Source organism: Quercus lobata, chromosome 6, assembly GCF_001633185.2.
Source record: "Quercus lobata isolate SW786 chromosome 6, ValleyOak3.0 Primary Assembly, whole genome shotgun sequence".
NCBI classification, from domain to species: Eukaryota; Viridiplantae; Streptophyta; class Magnoliopsida; order Fagales; family Fagaceae; genus Quercus; species Quercus lobata.
Window position 1 is genome coordinate 7,542,030 of NC_044909.1, and position 21,136 is coordinate 7,563,165.

The 21,136-nt window shown below is 32.0% G+C and overlaps 2 protein-coding genes across 2 annotated transcripts; both read left to right on the forward strand.

Annotated features, from left to right (window-relative positions):
- Nucleotides 1-12,730: 12,730 nt before the first annotated feature.
- Nucleotides 12,731-16,168, forward strand: LOC115950755 (CASP-like protein 1E2). Its single transcript, XM_031067993.1, has 2 exons — nucleotides 12,731-13,304; nucleotides 15,525-16,168. Exons 1-2 carry the CDS (start codon nucleotides 13,045-13,047, stop codon nucleotides 15,868-15,870), a joined length of 606 nt encoding a protein of 201 aa, XP_030923853.1. The 5' UTR covers nucleotides 12,731-13,044; the 3' UTR covers nucleotides 15,871-16,168.
- A 2,616-nt stretch (nucleotides 16,169-18,784) lies between these two features.
- Nucleotides 18,785-20,068, forward strand: LOC115949753. Its single transcript, XM_031067038.1, has 2 exons — nucleotides 18,785-19,066; nucleotides 19,654-20,068. The coding sequence occupies exons 1-2, from the start codon at nucleotides 18,785-18,787 to the stop codon at nucleotides 20,020-20,022; spliced, it is 651 nt and encodes a 216-aa protein (XP_030922898.1). The 3' UTR covers nucleotides 20,023-20,068.
- Nucleotides 20,069-21,136: the final 1,068 nt, after the last annotated feature.

Consider the following 21,136-nt stretch of genomic DNA (forward strand, 5'->3'; position numbering starts at 1 on the left):
TTTATTTTTTTTTTATTTGCATGCAAAAATTTTCTCATGAAGTTCCAAAAAATAATAATAAATAAATAAAAATTTGCCCACACTACTGCTGAAATTTATGACTTGAGCTGTGTGCGTTATGTGGTCCATAAATAATCATGTCACTCAAATTTGCTGAATTCACGTGAACATGCTCTTCGATGTGGAAATTAAAATCGCCCGGTTTGTTTGAAATTTTCTTATTTTGTTGAAACTAAAAAATTTTTACTAAAAAAACTATAGATAAAAGTAAAAGTTAATTGAAATAGTATAATAGGACTCATGAATAATACAAAAAAATATTATAAGACCCATAAACAGTAACAAAAATAAGCTAAATAATAAAATAAGTTGGCAAAAATAATATTTGCCAAACAGATGTCTAATATGATATGATTTATGATATGTAGTTTTATTTTATAACAAGTTAAATGAAAGGGGACTCCTTGTAATATGATTCATTATCAAACACACTTCTTGTACTGTAAATTTGATTTTTTTTTTTTTTTTTAACTCTTGTTATATTTTTACCAAAAAATTTCCTTTTCTTTAGTTTCTTATAGGTTTATTTTAATCTTTCTTGCAAATTCTTATTAACAAAATTGAAACATAGTTATCTTAATGAAGACCCCACACCACAGTCCCTAAGTCATGTTAGCCCAAGCCTTTCCACTAAGCCAACCAATAAGTTGTATATACTAATTAATAAAAGATGGTTATCTATACTACTATTTAAGGGGTTTTTCCTATCTGGATTTCTCATTTTTTATGCCTAAAATACCCTCATCATATCCACTTACAAGTTTTCAACTAACGGGGATAAATATGTAAATTAAAACTCTTACACTTGAAGATCCACAAACTCACGTACGCTTTACAATTTCCATCTCACTTTCTATCTCTCATTCTTCTTCAGATTGAAGACATTTAGTTTAGCTCTACATCTTCCTTTCTTTTTCTTTAGATTAAAGACATTTACTGTTAAAGGCTCCAACAAATTTTCAGGTTCTATCTTTTACAACTTCCTCTTTGTTTTCTTTTCTTTTGTTTATGATTCACTTTCTTTGAGTTCTACTTTTTTTTTTTTTTTTTTTTTTTTTTTATGTGTATCACGTTAACTCTTTTTTTTTTTTTTTAAATACAATTTTGAAATGGATGGTTCATTCATATACTCTACCATTGTACTTCTTAATGAATTGTCATTTCATGTTGTAGGTATTGTGGTCCAAAGACAGGGCTGCTTTATGCTACAAAAGAGGCATTCAAAATTATTCGTGAACAATTAAATAGTATGGCTTCCCTTACCTCCTTTAGTAGCCTTTGTTTACATTTTATTTAAAAATTGTGAATTGAAATAAAAATAATTACCACAATACTCCCTGATTAGTGATCAAGATATAAATGATCAATTACTATTTTCTTCTCCTTCCTCACTTTTTTTTTTTTTTCCATCTTTGTATTTTTTTTCTTTTTAAGAATTTTTAAATTTTTTTTTTTACCATCATTGTATATGTTTTTGGTGTTAAATTTTTTTTTTTTTTACCATCATTGTATATGTTTTTGGCGTTAAATTTTTTTATTTAGGTATGTAGCAGCCTTGAGTTCTATTTTTTTTTTTTTAATATATGTATCACGTTAACTCCCTTTTTTTTTCTTTTTCTTTTTTCTTTTTTTTAAAATGTAATTTTGACACGTTAACTCCCTTTTTTTTTTTAGATCTCCATTAGTTATTTATTTAAATAGTTGATGATGTGGTGATAAGATTTTCAAGAGTCCATGATAGAGTTAAATTCTAAAAAATATTTATCTTTATTCTGAACAATTTTAATAGGATTTTCAAGAAAAATGATCTCATCAAAATTTAAATCAAATACAAACTCTGACAAACTTATGCTATTATCTTTAATAACACGCATGCTAACTTTGGTTTGTTGATTAAATTTTTTTATTTTTTTTTATTTAGGTATGTTGCAACCTTGAGTTCTACTTTTATTTTATTTTATTTTATATATATATGTATCACGTTAACTCCTTTTTTTTTCTTTTTTTTTTCTTTTTTTAAATGTAATTTTGAAATGATAACTCTTTTTTTTTCTTTTTTGTAATGTAATTTTGAAATGTTAACTCCCTTTTTTTTTTCTTTTTTTTTAAAATGTAATTTTGACATGTTAACTCCCTTTTTTTTTCTTTTTCTTTTTTCTTTTTTTTTTAAGATCTCCATTAGTTATTTATTTAAATAGTTGATGATGTGGTTAAATTCTAAAAAATATTTATCTTTATTCTGAACAATTTTAATAGGATTTTCAGGAAAAATGATCTTATCAAAATTTAAATCAAACACAAACTCTAACAAACTTATGCTATTATTTTTAATAACACGCACGCTAACTTTGGTTTGTTGATTAAAGTTTTTTTTTTTTAATTTTAAATACTTGGTTTAACCCTAATTCTTTTATCTCTCTCAGGTTCATGTACGCACAAATTTTTTGGATTGCATTGAGGAGTCATTGGAATGGAATATTAGACAAGTTCGAGTGAGAGACTTTACAAGAATTATTATATGTATTAAACCTCACATAAAGTGGTTGTTATCTAAGAAATTGTTGTAAAAAGTTTCTTTTGTAATAGAAACTATATTTATCATTTGTATAATTCTATGTCAAATTCAATTTAATTTTTTTTCCATAAGTATTAATTTACTACTTCATAAAAAATGTTACCTACCTTTTTCTCAGTTTTAAAGGTTGTTGATATATTTGAAATTTAAACTATTTTTAACTTTTGTGATAGATGTGTAGTAAGTGGCTAACTTTTAGGACTAAAAAACTTAATTTTTTGATTAAACAAAAATTGATAAATGTTATTAAGTTTTTTTAAAAAGAACAACAACACCAAAAGAAACGTGTATCTCCTGCCATAAAATTTGAAATTTAAGATGTGTGGTAAATGGATAAATTTTAGGATTAGACAAAAAATGATAATTGCCATACATAAAAGTTGAAAAAAAGAACAATATCAACAACACCAAAAAGGGGAAAAAAATATGGATGTGTAATTAACATGTCTCTTGCCATAAATTTTTCAATTTAAACTTTTATTTACTTATGTTATGGATGTGTAGTAAATGGCTAAATTTTAGGATTAAAAAAACTATATTTTAGGATTAGACAAAAAATGACAACTATCATACATAAAATTTGAAAAAAAGAACAACATCAACTGATCAACAACACCAAAAAGGAAAAAACACAAAAAAAAAAAAAAAAAAAAAAAAACGTGGATGGGTAGTTACTAAATTTTAGGATCTTTTTAGGAGCATTTCCTTTAACAAAAATCTTATTAATTTACTACTCCATAGAAAATGTTACATACCTTATAAAATACAATATAAGTATTGATAATGATAGTCTGTCAATTTAAAACTCATTGGATACTCACTAATATAAAATTTAGTAGAAGCATCCAAATCCCAATCCAAAAATGCAAGCCATGTATCAGTATGTCCCACGTAATTAAGGGTTTTTTTTTAATGGATAATTAAGGGTACTTTAGTAAAGAAGAGATTAAAAAAGTTTTAACTAAAACAACAAAATTTTTCTTTTTAAACTTCGGAGCCTCTTTGCATATTTGTTTGATATTATATTTATATCCGGTAAAGTGAGAAATTGAATGTACATTCAAATCCTTTAATTAAGGGTACTTTAGTAAAGAACAGATTAAAAAAGTTTTAACTAAAACAACAAAATTTTTCTTTTTAAACTTCGGAGCCTCTTTGCATATTTGTTTGATATTATATTTATATCCGGTAAAGTGAGAAATTGAATGTAAATTCAAATCCTTTAAATACCCTTAAAGACTTTCATCTTCCTCATCACCTCCACAACTCTCAACTTCTAAACTCACTAAGCCACTTCTTCTCTCTCTTACACTTACTCACAGACACACAAAGTTATAAACAGACACATTATTTTCTCATCCAAATTAACCAAAATGGCATGGTTTTGTTTTAAAGTGTGTGAAATGAGTACAACATATTTAATCTAATTTTAACTATAAAAGATTTTGTGAAATAAAGTAAACATTTTCTAAATTATATTTTCGTCATATTGATCTAACAAATCATAACCTAAATTTAAATATATTCTCAAAACTTCTACCTAAAATAATAATTTAATAATTTTAAGAAGTGTAACTTATTTCTCCCGTTTTACTAAAAATTTATTACAATTACACATATTATTACAGTTCTTACATGTGATTAATTTGTTCAAAATTAGTTCACTTTATTGAGGTTTTAATACACCCTATTTGTGACAAGGAAAAATCTATTGATTATTGTGTATGTATGTGCAACGACCACTATAAATTTAATTTAATTTTATGTAGAAATGAGTTCGCAAAATACAGCAATGGTGAATACGAATGACATAGAACGTTATCGAGATCGATGGAGATATTATACTTGCTTGAGAAGACAATGAAAGCAGAAATATTCGATTGGCAAGACATTATGCTAATTAGTCAAGACAATGACAACAAACTTTGGGTGGTGATCACATTTTAGTGGGAGGTCTAGCAAATTTAAATGAAGAGGATGTTGTACATTCTAATTCAACATCAACAAACCCATCACTAATATCACCTAATCACGAGGCTGGACGAAGTCGTCGCCTTACACATATCTGTAACTTAGCATGCAATATGCCAGTTGAGCATAGTGCTATGCAAGAAGTCAGTGGTGAGATTATAGTTTTATATCTTTAAACATTCTTCATTAATTGCTTGGAATCTTATTATTTTGAGAAAATCCATAGTTTTGGGCATGTTAGTTGTATGTCAATGTATACAAAGATACTAAGTCAATGTTTATAATATTAAATTTAGATCTCCCTCCAACCTATCCAACTATAATGGCAAATGACTTTAAGGCTAGACCAAGTCATATAAATTCTGATGTTAATACTGGTAAGTTTTATATAATATATTTATAAAGCTTTAACCATTATTTTTTATATATAATTACACCAATTGAGTATTTTATATAAATACATTGTAGTTACAGAAAGAATTGAAAGAGTTAAAAATATAGTAAAGCAAAACCAAGGGGATGCCTATAAAGAACAAGGTTCATTACTCAATGTCACCATTTTTATCTTCAATTTCATGTTTATATCCTTCTATAAAGCTTTCATCATTATTTTTTATATATAATTACACCAATTGAGCATTTTCTATAATTACATTACAGGTGTAGAAAGAACTAAAGAAGTTGAAAATATAAATGATCAAAATCACAGGGATGGCTACATAGAACAAGATTTGTTACTCAATGTCACCATTTTAATTTCAATTTACATGTTTATCATTATGAATTTTATTATTTGTTAACTAGCCTCTGAGCACGCACTCATACATGTGCTCAGAGACTCTTTTATTTTTTGGGTAAGGGTTAATTTAGAGCATTTATTATAATTTGAGATTACTACATTTTCTAATCACAAAAAAAATTTAAGGGTGTGATGAAAAATTATTTCACAACACATAATACTCATCACACCCCTAGGTTTTTTTGTCATTAGAAAACGTAGTAATCCCAAATTATAATAAATGTTCTAAATTAACCCTTACCCAAAAAATAAAAGAGCTTCAGAGCACGCACGCGAGCGCGTGCTTAGAGGCTAGTCTTAATAACTGTAAGGACACGATTTCGTAACGAACTGTAGCAGTGATGAGTTCGCACGTAAAAAGGCCCAAACAATATCATTTGTAGAGCGTGGGTTTGAAAGGCTAGGCCTTGGTTACCAGGCGGTGAGTTTTTCGTGATATCCATACATGGTTAAGTCGTCTTCGCCCCTGGAGTCTCTCTCCTGGAGGCGGGCTAGGAGGCTCTGGTTTTTGACCATTTTTCCCAGCCCTTTCTACGAATTACTTATTTTTCCTTTTATACTAGCCCGTGTTTTTTTATCCTTCGTCCACGTGTAGGGCCGACATTCCAAAACTGATACTTGTCTCATCAGCCCATACCCGGAGTGGTTGGAGGTGGTTGAAAAAGCTGGAGAGTATGGCTCTGTCAGGTGCAGAATATTGAATGGCAGTAAGGGCAGCTTTCCCCGGTCGTTACACTTTCCAGCATACCCTTTTCTATTGGCACAGATATTTTAGATTTTTCCCCAAGTTGTTTCTATACCATTTTTGCCCTTTCTTCCGAGGAGACTTTGGACAGGCCGAGGACTGAATCATCCTTGACTGTATCCCAATACTATTTTGTACTTGAATTACTGTGCCTGGGCCATAACCTTCCTCGGCTTGGGCCTTTGGGCTCCAACGTATAAATGGAGCTGGCCCAAAAATTGTTGGGCCCCACAATAGCCCCTCAAAACCCTGCTGTCCGACCTCTTGGTTGGAGAGGAGGGTTTTGGTAATACCAAGCCTTTATTATGACTCATTTAATTCAGCCTTTTATTAATGTTGGCGGTTCTCCATCTGCTCAGGAAATATACCGGTCTACGAGACATTCTTTCGAATTTACTCCTGACGCGTTCTCGCCGTTTGATTATCCGAAACGCGTCTTTAATGACTTCTATTTACGAGACTACTTAAATTCGATGGTTTGTTTGATGATGTGGGGAAGTGGAACGGGTACATACTCGTTTACAGATTCTCTTGGAAATCTTGATAAATTAAATACCTTCCGTTTTGCCCTTCATATAAGAAGAAAAGTAGGAGGCTATTGCTCTTGTACAGAGACCCTTTTTATCCTTCTGAGATCTGAAATCCTTAGCCTCCTCTAGAGTTTACTTTACCCGCTAGTTATACATCAAATCGTGATACGTTCACCATAATAATAAGTAATAAAGGAACCATACCCCTCCCAAAAACACCATGTTCTAATAAAACTCGAAATGGCTCAGTCAGGGCAGGGATGGCGGAGACTCAAGATCTGTCTCACCTTCCTTTCAGCTAAAATCCGAAGCAGGGGCTCGTCACGTCAAACTTTCGGCGTGACTGAGCCGAGGACACCCATTATCAGTACCAGCCGCTCTCTCATGAGCATAGCTAACATGGCACCAGTGTGTTAGGAGTCAGGACTGACGCAGGGACTAAGTGCCCCCGCTTCTTCCTCTCTTCATTCACTGATGCCTCCTTTTACCTCTTTTTCTTCTTCTTTCCACCGCCAGATCCATCCTGGCGCTTTTACTTCTTCCTCTTCTTCTCCTCCTTCTTTCTTTTCATCTTCTCCCTCTTCTTCTGAAGAAGGTTCTCCTCTCAATATGGGCGCTACTGGGGCAGAGTTCGGAAGGACTTTGAAGACGAGAGAAAAGAATATCGGACTGTTTACTTGTTATATTGTTGTTGTTTTTATTTTATTATTTTTGTAATCCACCTTCTGTATAGGCTTGTTTAAGCCCTTATTTGTACGTTGTAATACCTCTTTTTATTAATAAAAATTGTTATTGCTTTACTTCATATGTTCTATCTCTTTATTTCCGGAATGATTACGCCGTGAATAGATATACAATCTTGTAAATTCTTTTTATTTTTACACTTTGACCGACGTCTAGGACCGAAATCCTAGTCCATAAAAAGGTCTTGTTTTGTGTTTATAGAAATTATCCGACTTAATAATACTGAATCGAACAAGTGATACTTAGGGCTGAAACCCCTATTAGGAATAAAAACAAAGGACATTATGATGAGCTTATTGAGTCGGCCTGGCACAACACCGCCGACCTTAGAGTACAAGATTTAGGGCCAAAATCCCTTATCAAGGAAAAAGGCGTTGTTATGGACTTTACGAGTGCTGTTCGACACAATAATGCAGACTTGAACTAATGACACTTAGGGTCAGATACTTTTGCTAAGGAAAAGTTATTATCATGAATTTAATCAAAGTTGCTTGGCACAACACTGCCGACCTATGAAAGCAACACTTACCCCAAAATAGCCGAGATGACAATTGAATGCTATGTGCGGTGCAAGAGGTAATCATACGAAGACATATAACCCGGAAATGAACAGCCCCTCCAGGTTACTGAGTAATAGGGTGTTTTATCATCCTCCTAACAACTTTAATAGCTTTAACCTTTTATGGTATTTGAGCCGAGGATGAGCTACTTAGAATCTTTATTAAGTAGCTGACCTTACCACAGGTTTGAGCTCATCCAAAACTCAGTTTTCTCATCCAAGTAGTTGGTTTCCCCATAGGTTTGAGTCCGAGGACCATACAATACCTTGGTTCTGTCCAAAACTCAATTTTCTCATCCAAGTAGTTGGTTTCCCCATAGGTTTGAGTCCGAGGACCATACAATACCTTGGTTCTGTCCAAAACTCAGTTTTCTCATCCAAGTAGTTGGTTTCCCCATAGGTTTGAGTCCGAGGACCATATAATACCTTGGTTCTGTCCAAAACTCAGTTTTCTCATCCAAGTAGTTGGTTTCCCTATAGGTTTGAGTCCGAGAACCATACAATACCTTGATTCTCTCCAAAACTCAGTTTTCTCCTCCAAGTAGTTGGTTTCCCCATAGGTTTGAGTCCGAGGACCATACAATACCTTGGTTCTGTCCAAAACTCAGTTTTCTCATCGAAGTAGTTGGTTTCCCCATAGGTTTGAGTCCGAGGACCATACAATACCTTGGTTCTGTCCAAAACTCAGTTTTCTCATCCAAGTAGTTGGTTTCCCCATAGGTTTGAGTCCGAGGACCATACAATACCTTGGTTCTGTCCAAAACTCAGTTTTCTCATCCAAGTAGTTGGTTTCCCCGTAGGTTTGAGTCCGAGGACCATACAATACCTTGGTTCTGTCCAAAACTCAATTTTCTCATCCAAGTAGTTGGTTTCCCCGTAGGTTTGAGTCCGAGTACCATACAATACCTTGGTTCTGTCCAAAACTCAATTTTCTCATCCAAGTAGTTGGTTTCCCCGTAGGTTTGAGTCCGAGGACCATACAATACCTTGATTCTGTCCAAAACTCAGTTTTCTCCTCCAAGTAGTTGGTTTCCCCATAGGTCTGAGTCCGAGGACCATACAATACCTTAGTTCTGTCCAAAACTCAATTTTCTCATCCAAGTAGTTGGTTTCCTCATAGGTTTGAGTCCGAGGACCATACAATACCTTGGTTCTGTCCAAAACTCAGTTTTCACGCGTGGGACCTTGGCTTTAGGGGAATTAGCTCCTCGGCCAAGCCCCTAGAACCATCCATGCGGTTGACGCTACCAAGTGTAGCCCCTAGTCAGGAATCATAGCCCTTAGCGGAACTTCACACTAGAACTCTATAACCGTCTGTTAGAAATGACAAAGGAACTCTCTCGACCTACCGCCTATGCCAACACACAAGCCTTCCCCACAGACGGCGCCAATTGTAAGGACACGATTTCGTAACGAACCATAGCAGTGATGAGTTCGCAAGTAAAAAGGCCCAAACAATATCATTTGTAGAGCGTGGGTTTGAAAGGCTAGGCCTTGGTCACCAGGCGGTGGGTTTTTCGTGATATCCATACATAGTCAAGTCGTCTTCGCCCCTGGAGTCTTTCTCCTGGAGGCGAGCTGGGAGGCTCTGGTTTTTGGCCATTTTTCCCAGCCCTTTCTACGAATTACTTACTTTTCCTTTTATACTAACTCGTGTTTTTTTGTCTTTCGTCCACGTGTAGGGCCGACATTCCAAAACTGATACTTGTCCCATCAGCCCATACCCGGAGTGGCTGGGGGTGGTTGAAAAAGCTGGAAAGTATGGCTCTGTCAGGTGCAGAATATCGAATGGCAGTAAGGGCAGCTTTCCCCGGTCGTTACACTTTCCAACATACCATTTTCTATTGGCACAGATATTTTAGATTTTTTCCCAAGTTGTTTCTATACCATTTTTGCCCTTTCTTCCGAGGAGACTTTGGACAGGCCGAGGACTGAATCATCCTCGGCTGTATCCCAATGCTATTTTGTACTTGAATTACCGTGCCTGGACCATAACCTTCCTCGGCTTGGGCTTTTGGGCTCCAACGTATAAATGGAGCTGGCCCAAAAATTGTTGGGCCCCACAATAACTATCTCAAGTAATTAAAGGAAAACAAATGAGGGTTTTAGTCTCTATACTCTATGGCTACCTAAAAGAGCTTCAGAGCACGCACTTGAGCGCGTGCTTAGAGACTAGTCTTAATAACTATCTCAAGTAATTAAAGGAAAACAAATGAGGGTTTTAGTCTCTATACTCTATGGCTACCTAATCTAACATACTTAACTTTTCTAGTTTTGTTTATTTTGTACTTGTTTACTTTATCAACTAAAGAGGCTAAATTGTATTTCTCTTATTTTATAACAAAAACCATAATTCTATTTGATTTATTTGTTAATTGGGAAAATTTAATAGATGCTCTAAAAACATTGGTTTAGAAAAAAATTTTAGAAACTTTTTATAAGAAAAGAAAAAAGTAATTAATTTTTTGACATCTTTTTATATTTCCATAAAAGTGGTATCAAAACTTTCATAAAAATATCAATTAACAAATGCTCTAAAGACACCCGTTATATAATAATAAATACAATTCTTTACATGCAAAATATTAGATTTTTTCAATTAAATTTTGTCGAATTATGGGTTGTGTCATTTCATTTCAAAATCAATTGATAATGAGAAAGACACATTCAAGCCTTTTATGACATTCAACATTACGTTTGTGAGTTTTTTTTTTGAGCAGTCGTAAGGAGTCAAATTGTGGTCTCCTAACAATCCCCACTCACGATGATTAACCCGCAACTCAAACCCATGATTTTGGTTGTGATACCACTTTTTGGACGATAAACTATGCCACTTCACTTCAAAACTAATTGATAATAGGACAAAACTTAGGTACTGTACCTTAGGTACTGTTCCTTAGGTTTTCCTTTTAAGATTCAGTTATGTGGCTACTTAATTATAAAATACATTTCCATCTCATGAGAAAAAATCCACATAACAGAATCTTAAAAGGAAAACTTAAAGAACAGCACATAAATACTATACCTAAGTCTTACTCTTGATAATAAAGAAGATACACTCAAATATTTTATTACATTTGCTCTTGATAATAAAGAAGATACACTCAAATATTTTATTACATTTTACATTAGGTTAGATTTATTGTATCAATAATCAAGAACAAAAGTTGTGATCCTTTTCAAGTTCAATTGATTTTAATGCAACCATCGAACTAGTATTGGTGACCCTGTTGCCAGCCGATCAAACTTAAGATGCCACAAGATCTTATCAAAATAAACCCCTATTAATATATAGTTGGCACTTGGCACTCTACGAACAAAGCCACGAACTTGTAAATTCCAAAGCAGGCCGTGGACGGTGCTAGAGATCACATAGTAAATAAATAAATAAAAATTGATATTTTTTTTATACAAAATAGAATTTTTATTTTAATTTGTTTATATATGTGTAAAATTTCTTCCTGAAAACTTGAATCTCGACTTTTATCCCCCACACTCTACAAATATTTATACTTGTAAAGTAATAATAACCACACTAAAAATACACGACGATAAAAATTGACAAATTTTACAAATTCGTTGAATTGGTAAATTTCCACTAGTTTACATGTGAACTGATCACTTTATTTATTAGTCTATCATCATTACTTTTTCACATTAATAAATATCAAATTTTTCGGCTGTCATAAAGTTGAGGTAGGTTGTGTACTATTTTTTTTTTTTGGATGGTTGTAGGTTGTGTACTTGTAGGTTTTAACTCTCCGATTCCCCAATTCTAACGGTGAGTGTACTTGGTCTTATTTGTCCAAATTTATGGCTGTCCTAACGTGGAGATACTGTGCGACTTTCCAACTTTTACAATTGGAATGATTGAGAGATTTTTTTAAAGAAATTTTCGTTCATTTATCTCTTTGTAAAATACTAATTTTATCCATATTTTCAGTTTTTAAAAATAAAAATAAAAGGTCAATAACATGATAGTAAAATTAAGAAAAATATTATATCTACAATATTTTTACAATACTTTCACAACAAATAATAAATGATAAGTTCTTACAGATTGTTATTAGTGGAACAAAAAAATAATTTTAACAATAAATTCAAATTAAAATCAATACTAATTAACTACCTATATATGATCTATTGTAAAAATATTGCGGCCGTAGTATTTATCTAAAATTATATATCCTTCCTTTTAATTCATTTTCTTCCACCTAAACACATTAGCTAGGTAAAAGTACACAGGTACACTATATTCAATTCCATTGTTTTTAACTTTTTATATATTAAAAGTGCCAATTTTAATTTAAAAACTCACAAACATAACGGTGAATAAAGTTAAATCCACTAAAATATCAACAAATTGATACAACGAATATAGCATGAATTTTTTTTTTTTTTTTTGATAATGAAGATAGCAAGATTAATCTTAAACCTCTCAATCTAGTATTTAATACTTGAAAGCATTACTCATTCCTCTACTCACATATGAATTATTGATCTTATTACAAATTTCTTAGAAAATGATACTGACTTTTCAATAAATACCCCAAAAGAAAAAAAAAAATGAACACTTTCTTTGTCACTCTCTTTGAAAAAACGTAATTTTCTCAACCTAGTTTTTTTTTTTTTTTTTTTTTAAATTTTAAACCTCTCAATTATCTAGTACTTAATACTTGAAAGCATTACTCATTCCTCTACTCACATATGAATCATTGATCTTATTACAAATTTCACACGTAAACACACTACCAAATTGATACTGCTCGTAATAAATTGCAGGCTCCTATAGTCTTCCTACCCATTACTCGTCCTCTTTCTTCAACATACATACAGTGTTATCCACCTGCTTGTCTTAATTACCTTTGGTGCAAATTTATGAACCACTTCACTACTTTCCCCTCCTAACAATGCCAAACATTGATAGCTCTTTCACACTTGCCCGTTTGACCAAAACCCATCTCTACCTTCTCTATTTATAAGCCTCCCCACTCTTTTTTCTTTTGCCCCCTCTACTCTCTCTCTAAGAAGGTTCAGTGCTTTTCTGTGTGTTCTTTGAAAATGGAGAGCCAGAACAAGGTCAGTATGGGTGGTATGGATGGGTTGGAGAGTAGAGAGAAGGAAATGAAGATGGCAAATCAAAGAACAGCCAAGAGTCGTGAATTACTTGTACGGCTTTTGGCTTTTGTTCTAACTTTTGTTGCTGCTATACTTTTGGGGGTAAACAAGCAGACCAAGGTTGTCCCAGTTCAGCTCACCCCAACCCTGCCACCTATCAATGTTCCTGTTACTGCTAAGTGGCATTACTTGTCTGCCTTTGTGTAAGTTATTCCTTTAATTCAGATGTCTTTTTTCTTTTCAATAATTTTGATTATGAACGCAAAATATTTCATAATTGTTGGGATGGCATGTTATAATTGTTATTCAAAGTACATCAATGGCAGGAGGAGGTATACCATGAATCTGGTGCATATATCTTCCTCCAGAAAATTCTTATATGAGACGGTCTCATGAGACTTATATTTCTCTGACATAAGAGTCTCACATGCATGGAACTCACATGTCATTAAGATATAGCCATATAGGTCTCATGAGATACTTTCTCATCCTCCCCCTCACATAGAGGTGGACCTTACACATGTGGGTCCACCTCTATGTGAGAGGAAGGAAACATATATTAGATGTGTAATATATTTTTTCCAATGATAGAGTAGAGCTATGTAGAAATAATATACGAATTATAATTTGTCATCTTAATAAATTATGAAAAAAGTGAGAAATTTTTTATGTCTATAGTATTGTTCTCTTCTTTGTTACGAGATTCTTAAAATTTGAATGTATTAGACTTTACCTTAATACCAGTATTTAAACAAAATTTGACTAATATTATTTTGATATATATATTTTTGAATTATTGATGACAGCGTGACACAAAATCTAGTCCAATAATTTCAAATTAAACATCATTAGCTTTATTATATATTAGATTCCATACAATTTTGCAATGAATATGTTAGCTCAAAGGTGTTTGCTAACCAACGAGTAGGGTTTTTTTTTTTTTTTAGAATTAACAAGTAGGGTTTTAAATAGAGAATTGAATTGATTGTCAAAAAGTTCAGGATTGGTTCATTTAATTTTATTTCTAACACGAACCAAACTCGAGTTGATCACCAAAGTAGATTACATGTTTAAACTTGATTCATTTTCTTATTGAATAAGCTCAATAGATAAGTTTGTCTCATTTACTAACCAAAAACATATAGAACTATAGAACTAAGTTTTTTTTTTTTTTAAAGATAAATGTTAATGAATGCCTTAAGGGCATTGATTTATGGAGTAATCACCAAAATAGATTACATGTTTAAACTTGATTCATTTTCTTATTGAATAAGCTCAATAGATGAGTTTGTCTCATTTACTAACCAAAAACATATAGAACAATAGAACTAAGTTTTTTTTTTAAGAGAAATGTTAATGAATGCCTTAAAGGCATTGGTTTATGGAGTATTTTTATACTAGTATTTATCATAAAAGTGATATTAAAACTTTTTAAAACTAGTTAACAAATGCTCCAAGAGCATCCATTATTAGGACTTTAAAAAAAAAAAATTGAATTACTTATAAATAACTTGGTTTATTTATAGCCCACTAACAACAATAATAAAGCTGAAAAAAAAAAAACAAAAACAAAACAAAACAAAAAAAAGTTCAATTAAAACTCTATCTGTTTGCAAACATTGAATTGATCTTTAATTACATCGATCCTACAACTTATGACTTTCCAACTCTATAGGACATCACCTTCATACAGCTAGACTTTTCTCCCAAAAAAAAAAAGAGCTAGACAAAGCAACCGTTCAAATGTTGCTAGCACTGCAATTAATATATGTCATTATGTGTTGGTGAAACTCTAATAAAGTGATGTTGAAATTACAAGTTGGATCGATGGTGGATTCATCACCCGTGACCCGTCAACTCAAGTTGGAAGATCATCCATCTACTTCTTCAATTGTGTAAAACAAGTGTTGTGTCACCATCAACATGGTCCCAAATATATATATTGCTAAAAATCCCATCCTCTCAACTTATTGACCTTTTCTTTTCTCTTTTTTTGGGTGAAAAGGAAATTTAATTAAAACAAACTAAACATTTAAAGATGATGGTAGAAAATAAAGGAAGGAGGATTTAAATACAAAACAAAATTATCACTAACAAAAACTCATTCCTTAGCTAAAAGGTCTGCGCATTAACTTTCCTCGTGGTAGTGGATGATCTATATTATTGAGGACATATTGACTTATTGACAAATAATATATCCTCAATAATAGATCATGTGTTTCCCAAACCAAGGATAATTTATTGTTTATGTTAGTAACAATTTGTATTAGCATGTAAATATATAAAATTGCTCTATTAATTATCCTTTTGAATGACAATTATATATCTCTTCCAAGAATATTACTACTTCTTTGGAACTATTAAACATATTTTGGAAATGCAGTATTTTAGGAATTAACGTTTCTTTTTTATCTTTGTACTAGGTATTTTGTGGCAACAAATGTCATAGCATGTTCATATGCAGCCCTCTCTATACTCCTCCTATTCACAAGCAAAGGTGAAAACAACATATTACCCAAGATGATTATCATCCTGGATACACTAATGGTTGCATTAGTCTTCTCCGGCAATGGAGCCGCCACCGCCATTGCCTTAATGGGCTACAAAGGGAATTCTCATGTGCAGTGGAAAGAAGTTTGTAGTGTGTTTGGAAAATTTTGTGACCAAGGTGCAGTTGCTATTGGCCTTTCTCAGCTTGGAGCACTAGTATTTCTGTTGCTAGGTCTCATGTCTGCTCTCAGCTCCAACAAAAGGTCATCTAATTTTTAGAATAAAATTGTGAACTACTACTAATGTTTTTGGATTTTTGGGCCTTGTGCTCTCATCTCCAAGGAGCCCAATTGTATCTTCTTCTTTTGTTTTTATTTTTGTTTTTGTTTTGTTTTGTTTTTTTCCTTTTTGTTTTTTTCCCTTCAATCGTGGTTGGTTTGCTTATGATTATGTCATGTGAAAAGAGTACTTATATTTTCAATATCTTTGTCACAATAATTTTTGTAAAATATTTCACAACTATCGTCAAGATGCCAAATTGTATTAATGATAAATGTGGTGTTTATTAAATTTCTAACTTTTAACTCAGAAAGTTATAGCTACCATTCCTATACGGCTTGTTATCAATTTCCCTTTTTTTTTTTTTCATTAGAGTAGAAATTTGGGAGTGCTTATATATGAAAGTTGTGGCTGTCATTCCAAGATCAAATTGATACTTTGAGCTATTGGTTTCAATGAAGTTCTTGTTGAACCATATATGCAATGTGCTTAAGTGCTTTATTGCTGTGGTTTGCTCGTGTAGAAGTGTTTGTTCTTATTAGTTTATTAAGTTTAGAAAATAAGTTGGATAAAAGTATAATGATATTTAGTAAAAATATAATTTTCAGAAATTGTACATAAATCAAATAAATTGAAAATAAATTATAATAAAGGATCCTTGGTATGTTCAGGATGTAAGGCCAAGACTTTATTATGTATTCACCATTTTTTTTTTCTTTTTGGGTTAAAAATATGCATAGACATGGGTTGACTACAAACAAAAGGTTTTTATTCCTTCTCAAAAAAAAAAAAAACATAAGGTTTTTATTTTATATATATATTTTTTATAATAACAACAATAGCATAACACTCTCTCTCTCTCTCTCTCTCTCTCTCTCTTTGTTGAGAAACATAACACACTCTCTTGGACCAACACACACACACACACACACACACACAAAATATCATAAATATTTGCACTTAAATCAGCTTTCATTTGGGACGAGATCACCAGTACTCATTACTTTGAAATTAGTTCCCAAACAAAGTGTTAAAACAGAAAAAGAAAAAAGAAATAGTATACTTTAGGAGTTCGACCTCAGTGGTCAAACAAGCTGAAGGGATATTCTCTTGTACAACTTCACCTTAAAGTAACTACCTGAAATTCTTCTTGTACAATCCTAAGCAATTGGTATCAGTGGATAACCTCTGAATTTATCTAGAGAAATTAGCTCTATCGTTGCTGACAATATAAAGCAATTTTGTCCAAAATCTCTTATTGTTATTATTATTTTTAGTCTTTAGTCTTGGATTGCCAAGTGTCCTCTTGTAATAGGGGCCATTCCTATCTCTCAAGTTATTTCTTGGTCGTTATCAAGGAGCTCTTAGATGAAGAGATCCTTTGATTTCCCCCTTTTTTTTATTAACTCTTTTGTTATGCAGAAAACAAATTAACTTAAGTACAGATTTCTACTTTCTAGTCCTCAAAATTTCTAACATAATCATAGCTCATTCATGCCAAAAAAAAAAAAAAAATGAATTGGAGTGAAACATCACATGTAGATTGTAGAGGACGAGTTTTTCTTGAAACTTTTTTAAGCATGTTTGGCATGACAAAAGTTAGCTTTAGAAAACTACATAAAAGTATATAAAATTTTAACAAAAATACACCACTAAGAGGATGGTTAAGTATTTAACCAAAACAAAAAAGTAAATGTTCTTAGCTTTAATTATTTTGATGGGAGTCCAAGACATTTTCCAAAATAATACTAAAAAATAAAACTCTATTAAAAGTTTTAGACAGTGAGTAGAGAATAGAGATTGCACTTTGTAGAGTGCATGTGTCGTGCTCTCCAACTACAAATAGACAGAATAAAATATCTTGTCTTACTCTCTAGTCTCAACATGTTCCATTTTATAAAATTGGCAATAATACACGTGAACCTAACTGATTCCCATGGCTTACATAAGCAGCAAGTCCTCAAATTTAATATTTCAACCATCAATTTCTTCCTCTATTAATTGCTGAAAAACACCAATATATTTGTCTTAAAATTCTTCTTAAATAAATAATTAACTATATACATAAATGAAACTCAAAAAATAGAACACTGAATCTGAATGTGATGGTCCAAAACTACATCCAAGGCAATCTCCAAGAATGGACACCGTTAGTTATTTATGCACTTCATATTCAATGACATATCGCAAAGCTTTTTCTCAAAAAAACATATCGCAAAGCAAAAATCATATAAATATATATATATATATATATATATATAAAATTCCTCACCATACCCACTTTCAAAATGTGCATGCAGATTTTGACTCATAATCATTGTTTCCAAATCAACACACCAACGTATAGTCAGTGAGATCAGCACGGTCCAATCTTCATAATAATCACCCCAACAACAACAACAAAAAAAAAAAAGGGCTATTCAACTTTTTACCTATATTTCAAAATCGCCTATATATTTTAAAATGTTTTACTTTAATCTCTATATTTTCATAATTGTTTTAATACAGTCTTTTATCATTAAATCGATGTAAAATATGCTGATCTAATACAGTCTTTGATTTAATACGTTAGCATTTTCCATCAATTAGATAATAGAAAAGACTTTTGAAAGACATTTTAAAGTATAAGAACAATATGAAAATAAATGCTAAAAGTTAGAGACAAAATATGTAATATTACGAAAGATAAATGGTAAAAACAAAAACAAAAAGGAAAGTGATGAATTAATCAAAACTATATATGATTGGTTTTGGATGTAACACATAGAAAGCACATTCTCACAAAAGCCTATCCTGCAAATCTGTGTGTTCAGAATTATATTCCTACAGTTTCCTTTAACCAATCAAACTTCTTCTTCTTTCTTTTTTCCTATCACATTCGCCACCAAAGTACCGTTTGAAATTTACAGGGCAAATGGAAAGTGAAAGCCAAGAAAAAGAGGAGGAGATAAGTAATTTTCTATTTGATATCATGAAGGACTACAGTGACTCTGTGATACCACCACTGTCACAAATATCAACTTTGCATGAGCCTGAAATTGTGTGTGTTGAAAAGGGTTCGAGCTCAAGAAAGCGTGGGAGGCCACCAAAAGGCACGGCTAGAAGTGAGAGTGTCCAGAAAGAGAGAGATAGGAGGGTAAAGATGAGTCAGAATTATAATTATCTTCAGTTAAATGTCCCTGATCTCTTTCCCAAGGTTAGTGGGTTATTTCTTATTTCATTTTCAATAATATTAATGGTTCATATGCTTAATTATATTTTGTTATAAAAGTAAAAAAAAATTTAGATTGTATGGAATTCAAATGGGGTTCCCTTTAAGTTTGTGAGTAAAGTTTTTACATTTTATGATTCAATGTTTCACATACTATTCTTTTTAAGTGTCTCAACACAATGGTTCTTAACTCTCTTAAGGTTAATGGGTTGTATGTTTGTGTTTAATTTATGGTTCATAGGCACAAATCTTCTTGATATAAGATTTCAAATCCTATTGTGTGTGAGTGCATATTTATATATAAAGATTGGCGGGTTTACTTCAATTTTAACTCGAAAGCTATTATGTTCCTTTAAAATTATGGATCACAAATGTCACAAAAATTTGTCAATCAAAGCATGTGGGTCTTAATCTCTCTCCTATGGTTTACCAAATTATATTAAATGGCTAGTCACAAATTTTGTTTATTTTTAACATGCCAGGTACTAATTGCCTACAGGGTATATGGGTTTTTATTTGGATTTTAGTATATATAACAATGTTTTGTGTTTGTTGTTATTTTATGTCATAAGGCTACAAGGGAGAAGATAGTTTCTGAAACTGCGAAGTATATAATTCTTCTTGAAGAAAAGAAAAGGCAGTTGGAGAAGCTTAAGGAATCATCAAAATCAATGGCACCAATTAGAGGGACAGTTCCTAACTCGAATTTCTCTGACAATGTCATCGTCTCTAGCAATGTCACATTTTTTGGGATTCAAACGTTGATGAAACAAGGCCTATTGACAAAGATTTTCATGGTGTTTCATAAGCACCAAGCAGAAGTCTTGGCGGCAAATGTTGCAGTTAATCATGGGCAAGTAATGGTTACAATTACAGCGTGTGTTAATGGCAATGGAGGCAATACCGTTGAGAAGATTAAGAAGGAGATTTTGATTTTATAGGTTTCAATTGTCTTTTTTCAAGTAAATATATTTTTAATACGGATTATATATCCAGACGTTAAATTATTTATTGTGAGTAAATATGTCAAAGAAAATTTTCAGACACAAAAAGATCCGAGTACAATAGAGTTATTCACAAAATTTTGATAACCTAGAGGCTAGCAGGACATGCTAAATATGTTGTACTCAACCTTTTTCTCTCTCCTTCTTTTTCACCTTTTCTTTTTATTTTTCTTGTTTTCTTTGCTCTTTTTTGTATGAGTTTGGAATAAGTTTCGGGATTTTTTTTATTTGTTGAAAGTTGATAAATATACAGTTGTGAAGCTTAAAAAATAAATTAAAAGGTTAAAAGAAAAAAAAAAATCCAAACTCACCTTTTGTTTTTTGTTTGTATGCTTTTCTTGTTGTACAAGCAAGAAAACAAAATTGTGGGGCTTTATAGAATTACCAAGAAAACATTACTCAGAATCTCAGATTGGGGTCTGAATATGTTGTAGCAAAGGAAAGTATTTGCACTAGAAGAATATGAGAATGCACGAAACTGTTGGGCTAAGTCCCAATCATTGCAATAGAACGAGCCTACGCGTATTTCAGTCATATTTTGTACCATCTTATCATTAATTTTTTCATATTTCTTGCTGGCCACGCAATTTAGATTTTGGATAAATTGGAATGCATTTATTATCTTTGTTTTATTTAAAACAAGACTGAAATTATGCTTATGACGACCGGATTAGGATCCGATACAATAGTCCTAAGGCTATTGCATCATGCAATACCTCTCACATCTTTTTTATTTTTTCAAAATTTATAACTTTTTTTAAACTCTCAACCTTTTTACCGTTTTAACTTCCTTGATCCAATGGTTAGTATCAAAAGTTAACTTTTTAACTTTTAATCTTAACCATTGAGAAGGTATTATATAGTGTAATAGCTATTGCACCAGATCTCAATCCTTCATGAGGACACGTCCTAAATATGCTCCTCACATATGGGTTTGTTCCAATGTTTCTATGTTCCATTGAGGCCAGAAGTGGAACTTTGACAATGACCCAAGTTGCCCATCGACAATCAAAGTGTTGAGATGGCCTAGACTAAACTGGAATGCATTTAT

Coding starts and splice junctions, on each gene's coding strand:
- LOC115950755 (XM_031067993.1), top strand. CDS start 13,045: ATGGAGAGCCAGAACAAGGTCAGTATGGGTGGTATGGATGGGTTGGAG. Junction 13,305..15,524: donor CATTACTTGTCTGCCTTTGT/GTAAGTTATTCC, acceptor TCTTTGTACTAG/GTATTTTGTGGCAACAAATG.
- LOC115949753 (XM_031067038.1), top strand. CDS start 18,785: ATGGAAAGTGAAAGCCAAGAAAAAGAGGAGGAGATAAGTAATTTTCTA. Junction 19,067..19,653: donor TCCCTGATCTCTTTCCCAAG/GTTAGTGGGTTA, acceptor TTATGTCATAAG/GCTACAAGGGAGAAGATAGT.